The 6,385-nt window shown below is 42.9% G+C and overlaps 1 protein-coding gene across 1 annotated transcript; it reads left to right on the top strand.

The window, feature by feature from the left end:
• Positions 1 to 6: 6 nt before the first annotated feature.
• On the top strand, positions 7 to 792 carry LOC125424950 (olfactory receptor 1B1-like; the record flags this gene model as incomplete). Its single annotated transcript, XM_048482388.1, has 1 exon — positions 7 to 792. A coding segment is annotated over exon 1 (786 nt), but the record flags the coding sequence as incomplete, so codon positions are not given.
• Positions 793 to 6,385: the final 5,593 nt, after the last annotated feature.

The following is a 6,385-nucleotide window of genomic DNA, read 5'->3' on the forward strand; positions in this document are numbered from 1 at the left end:
ATCATGATGTTCATTCTGATTTCTGTGAATTCACAGCTTCAGACGCCAATGTATTTCTTGCTGCGTAGCCTTTCTGTGGTGGATGTGGGTTTCCTCACAGTCACGGTGCCGCAGATGCTGGTTCACATCCTCTCCTCTTCCAAGACGATCCCGTTCTATTCCTGCATGGCTCAGTTCTTCTTCTTCTATGTGTTTGGTGTCACAGACATCCTCATGGTGAGTGTCATGGCTCTGGATCGCTATGTTGCCATTTGCAACCCACTCCACTATGCCACAGTGATGAACCAGAAGGTCTGTGGACATTTGGTGGCTGGGTGCTGGATGGTTTCCACCCTCCACTCCATGCTCCATGCTGGCCTTCTCCTGCGTCTAAGTTTCCATGGGGACAACCGCCTATCCCATTTCTTCTGTGACCATCAACCCTTGCTCCAGCTCTCCTGCTCTGACACCAGCATTAATGAAACCACCATCTTCTTTGAGGGTGTTCCTGTCATCATTGGGCCCTTTGTCTTCATTGTTGTCACCTATGTCCGCATCGTGGCAGCTGTGTTGAAGTTCTCTTCCACGGGGAGGCGGAAGGCTTTCTCCACCTGTAGCTCCCATCTCACCATGGTGGTACTCTTCTATGGGGCAGTCATTGGAGTTTACTTTCTTCCCACATCCATTTATTCTTCCCACCGAGGGACTATTTTTGCTGTCATGTACACTGTCATCACCCCAATGTCCAATCCATATATCTACACTCTCAGGAACAAAGATGTCAAACAGGCCCTGAAGGATCTCCTGGGCAAGGTATCATTTTCACACTAATAACTGTGAGAAATTGTTCACTGTGCATCTCTACTCCCTATGCTTCAGAAATTATTTTGTCTGTTATTATGAAAGGATGGCTGAAAGGGGCCTGATTGGTTCATTCACTGAATCACTGGATTCAGCGGCAGCCAAGGAAGCCAGTAGTGGATTCTGGGGCATATATACAAACATATGGTAGATGATAAGGAATTCATGATAAGAACATTGAAACAAAAATGGGAGAAGGAAGGATTTCTAGACACTGGTAATGCTGAAAAATTAATAGACAGTTGGAAAAATATAAAGATTGAAAAATATGTGGAGTTAGAAAGAAAAGTGATATTAAAATGGCATAGAACACCAAAACAACCAGCATATATGATAAAAGGACTTAGTTCTAAATGCTGGCACTGTGGAGACCAAGAGGCATATTATAGCCATATGTGGATAGAATGTGCAGAAGTAAAAAAGTTTTGGACAACTGTATTAATATATATATCGAGAAACTGGTGAAGATAAATATTGATTTAAATAATGACTTAATGTTAATGGGTGTCATGGAAGACAGAAGGGTGGGTAAACAATATAGTTATATGTATAAAATAATGATGAAAGCAGCCCATGCAACAATAGCCTTGGATTGGAAAGAAAAGAAAAAATGGACATTTCAGAGATGGTTAGAATATATCTGGGAACAAGTGACACTTGATATTTTCGATATACTAACCAAAAATAAGACGTGGCAAGATAAACAGAATGAAATTTTGAAGATATGGATAATATACGTGGACTGGATAAAAGAAGCTCGAGTCAATGAAGAAATATGGGAGAAGAGGCTACAGAGAATGAACTTACTGCTGTTTGTGTGACAAAACTATGAAGAAGTAGTAATGGGGGGAGGGAGAAAAGGGGGAAAGTATTGTTTGAAAATGTATGAAGAAGGAAATTACTATAAACTGTAAAATTCAAATGATACAATAAAAATATAAATAAATAAATAAAAAGTAGTGGATTCTGCCCCGGGCAAATATAATGTGGGTAGTAGGATGCTATTGGGGGGGGGGGCGTGTTGGGGTGTGTGTGTTCATTTTACCTTTAGTGTACCTACTCCAATTGTGTTATAGTTAACTTCCAGGTGAAGCCTAGAGTCCTCCCAGAATTGCAACAGATCTCCAGACTACAGCAATCGGTTCTAATGGAGGATGTAGGTTAAACTCTATTATCACACACCTGCTGAGCTTCATCCCCAAATTCTGCCCTCCCCCTGGCTCTGCCCCCAACTCTCGAGCAAGGTTTAAAAGCAGCGCCTTTGCACTGTTAGGGGGAGCCAGGATGGCGCTGCTGCCCCCAAATTTTCCTCCACGGTTTCCAAAGGCAGATGGATGGAACACTCTATGTGAGATCCCATAACATTGGACTACCTGACCTATGATTACCAAACCTAGATGTTCTTGTAAGGAAAGTCTACTGCAGCTACACTGCAAATGATTAGCTCTACCTCAACCACCCGCCACCTCAGCCTGCAAAGAGAATGAAAAAACTGGGGGGAAAAACGGAAGGAGCAAATTATGTTTCGTTCTTATTTAAAATAGTATAGAAGGTAATATCTTTTTTTTAAGTAAACTAATTTACTGAATGAAATATGTTCTGTAAGAATTATTGAATTATGTATAGTTTAATTGTTTGTTTTTAAAATTGTACTTGGAACTCTTAATAAAATTTAAAAAAAAACTGAAAAAAACTGCAAACTGAAAAAATGGAGAGAAATGGCTTTTTCAGCTTTACCTTTTTGGCTCCATTAAAATAATGTCTGTCCTTTTTGGTCTGGCTTATCTGAATGAACATCCCTTCTTCTTACTCAAATATACATAAGGAACATGACGGATCCTACTCTACTTTAGAATAGGGGGCTATACTAAATGATCACTGGATATTTTCCAGTTCCTTCACTCTGTGTCCAAATATAGGAAATAGAACTGGGATGTCCAACACTGGCCCCACAGGAAGGAGAAAACGGGGTAGTGTGATTTTCTAATTTTGTAATGGAGTGGCAGAAAAACATCTCAGAAGTTATTCCAGCAGCCTCAGGGACTTCCATGCTTGATATTTAAATGGGGCCTCCCACTGGTTTGCTGGAGCCTCAAGACACCCGGAGTAATATTGCCCAGCTTTGTTACTAGCCCCTTTTAACTGAACACATTAATCCAATGCCAGAGGGACACATCAGTGAGAAATTAGGAGCATCGTCTTGTATGCAGGTAAGCATGGATGGATTCATCAGCCATCTGTCTATGCTACCTCCTTTATGATTATGTAGTTTTCTATTGCACCAACCAGAGAATCTCATGGCAGGCATTGGCTGGCCAGATGGAAGAGGGTTGGTAGTCGGGACTGAATTGCCTAGGCCAGTAGGAATGAACTCACTTTGTCCTTAGATCACCTTTGGATTGAAGGATGAGGCTGGGGATGCTTGTATGTGTTGACTGGCCGAACACAAAGAGTGCACATCAATGGATCATTCTCATCCTGGAGACAAGTGAGTAGTGGAGTGCCACAGGCTACTGTCCTTGGCCCAGTACTATTCAATATTTTTATCAATGACTTGGATAATGAAATAGAGGGTATGTTAATCGTAATGATCTTTTTATTGTATTTGGAATTCATGACACACACCGGTTTTATGCCTAATAAAGGTTTTGGATTTGGATTTGGATTTGGGTATGTTAATCAAATTTGCAGATGATACCAAATGAGGAGGGGTAGCTAATACCCTGGAGGACAGGGGCAGGAGTCAAAATGATCTGGACAGATTAGAGAGCTGGGCCAAAACTAACAAAATGAATTTCGACAGAGATAAATGTAAGATCCTTCACTGAGGCAGAAAAAATGAAAAGCACAGATATAGGATGGGTGACACCTGGTTTGACAACAGTACATGTGAAAGGGATCTGGGAGTCTTAGTAGACCATAAACTGAACATGAGTCAGCAGTGTGATGTGGCAGCCAAGAATGCCAATGCAATTCTGGGATGCATCAATAAGAGTATAGTGTCTAGATCGAGGGAAGTAATTGTGCCACTCAACTCTGCATTGGTCAGACCTCACCTAGAGTACTGTGTTATGTTCTGGGCACCAGAATTCGGGAAGGATATTGACAAGCTGGAATGGGTCCAGAGGACGGCAACCAAAATGCTAAGAGGTCTGGAATTCATGTCCTATGAAGAGAGACTTAGGGAGCTGGGGATGTTTAGTCTGGAGAAGCGAAGGTTAAGGAGGGACATGATAGCTATGTTTAAATATTTGAAGAGATGTCATGTCAAAGAGGGAGCAAGCTTGTTTTCTGCTGCCTCAGAGACTAGGACACAAAGTAATGGATTCAAGGGGCAGGAAAAGAGATTCCACCTAAACATTAGGAAGGACTTTCTGACTGTCAGGGCTGTTTGACAGTGGAATTAACTGCCTCGGAGAGTTGTGGAGTCTCCTTTTTTGGAGGTTTTTAAACAGAGGCTGGATGACCGTCTGTCGGGAGTGCTTTGATTATGTTCCTGCATTAAGAACATAAGAACATAAGAACTAGCCTGCTGGATCAGACCAGAGTCCATCTAGTCCAGCACTCTGCTACTTGCAGTGGCCCACCAGGTGCCTTTGGGAGCTCACGTGCAGAAGGTGAAAGCAATGGCCTTCTGCTGCTGCTGCTCCTGAGCACCTGGTCTGCTAAGGCATTTGCAATCTCAGATCCAGGAGGATCAAGATTGGTAGCCATAGATCGACTTCTCCTCCATAAATCTGTCCAAGCCCTTTTTAAAGCTATCCAGGTTAGTGGCCATCACCACCTCCTGTGGCAGCATATTCCAAACACCAATCACACGTTGCGTGAAGAAGTGTTTCCTTTTATTAGTCCTTATTCTTCCCCCCAGCATTTTCAATGGATGCCCCCTGGTTCTAGTATTGTGAGAAAGAGAGAAAAATTTCTCTCTGTCAACATTTTCTACCCCATGCATAATTGTATAGACTTTAATCATATCCCCCCTCAGACGTCTCCTCTCCAAACTAAAGAGTCCCAAACGCTGCAGCCTCTCCTCATAAGGAAGGTGCTCCAATCCCTCAATCATCCTCGTTGCCCTTCTCTGCACTTTTTCTATCTCTTCGATATCCTCTTTGAGATGTGGCGACCAGAACTGAACACAGTATTCCAAGTGCGGTCGCACCACTGCTTTATATAAGGGCATGACAATCCTTGCAGTTTTATTATCAACTCCTTTCCTAATTATCCCCAGCATAGAGTTTGCCTTTTTCACAGCTGCCATGCATTGAGTTGACATTCCCATGGAACCATCAACTAAGATGCCCAAATCCCTTGCCCTTGATGGCCCTGAGTTGCAGAGGCAGAAAGAGATTTTTTTTCCTGTTATGTGTTAGACATGATTGCTTTTGAATCCCCTTCCTGTAGAGCCCAAATAGTTGGCCTGATCCCACTACATTCTGTGTGGCTTGATTTATGGCATTGTCCTTGAACCGAACTGGTATCAAAGACTTATTCCTACTCTGTCTATCCCTCCTCTTATTGCTTCACATCTTTCTCAAGCTTCCTTTCTCCTCTTTCATCTTTATTCCTTCTAGCTTTGCCAACCTATAAAACGTATCAGTAAATTTTGGTGCTTCCTAACAACTCTTCTAAACTTGTTCATCTTTTTGGGGTGCACCCAGCTTGGCTTGGCACTACGTAGGTTTTCTACAACATAGACAAATATGACAGAAAAGAAAGACTTACATAAAGTATGAATCAAATTATTGACAGAGGGGTTAGTAGTTACTACATTTTTCAATTTGTCTTACAAATAAGGTACGAAATTGACAGCACTGGTGATTTTGAAAACATAATTCTTTATACATTTTGTACTTAATTCCTTTTCCATCATCTGAGGACAGGCTTATGTAGATATTGATATGAAATAAAATCTTGCCAAGTTTCCTAACGATCTGATATTTCAGCTTTACCTTTGACTACTCTAAGTTGATGTGTCAGTTTTTCCACTGTGGCTATTTGCCACAGCCCAGAACACCAGGAATTGAATGTTGCCATCCGAGGGTGGGAACCTCTTGTGCGAAGCCCTCTCCCAATAACCACACCACTCTTTTTGCTGGGGTAAATCAATTGGCCATGGCCATTTTATTAATCAAGCAGAAGAGTGAGGCCTAGCATGGGTCTTGATCCGATCATGTCTGCATCATGGCGAAGCTCCCGCGGACGGATGCCCCATACTGGAGCTTCACTCCGCTGTGGGGCTCTGCCGGGCGGACGCTCCTGGCAAGAGGTGTTCCCCATTTGCCCTGTTCGGCAGAGCGGTTGCCTCTTGCTACCATCAGCCACTCCTAAGGGGGGGAAGAGATAGCTCCCTAGCTCCCTTCCCCTGGCCCTTCCGGATCAATACCCATGCACCAAAGCGTTCATGGCTATGACAAGATAACATGCATTAACAAAACAAAAAAAGATAAGGCGAGGCGGGTGGGCAAATTGTCAGCTGGCCGAAGCACTTGGCCGGCACAAAGGAGGACCTTTAACGGCTCAGGCCAGCCCTCCCACTTCTGGTGAC

Source organism: Sphaerodactylus townsendi, unplaced genomic scaffold (genome assembly GCF_021028975.2).
Source record: "Sphaerodactylus townsendi isolate TG3544 unplaced genomic scaffold, MPM_Stown_v2.3 scaffold_1579, whole genome shotgun sequence".
In the NCBI taxonomy this organism is placed as follows: Eukaryota; Metazoa; Chordata; class Lepidosauria; order Squamata; family Sphaerodactylidae; genus Sphaerodactylus; species Sphaerodactylus townsendi.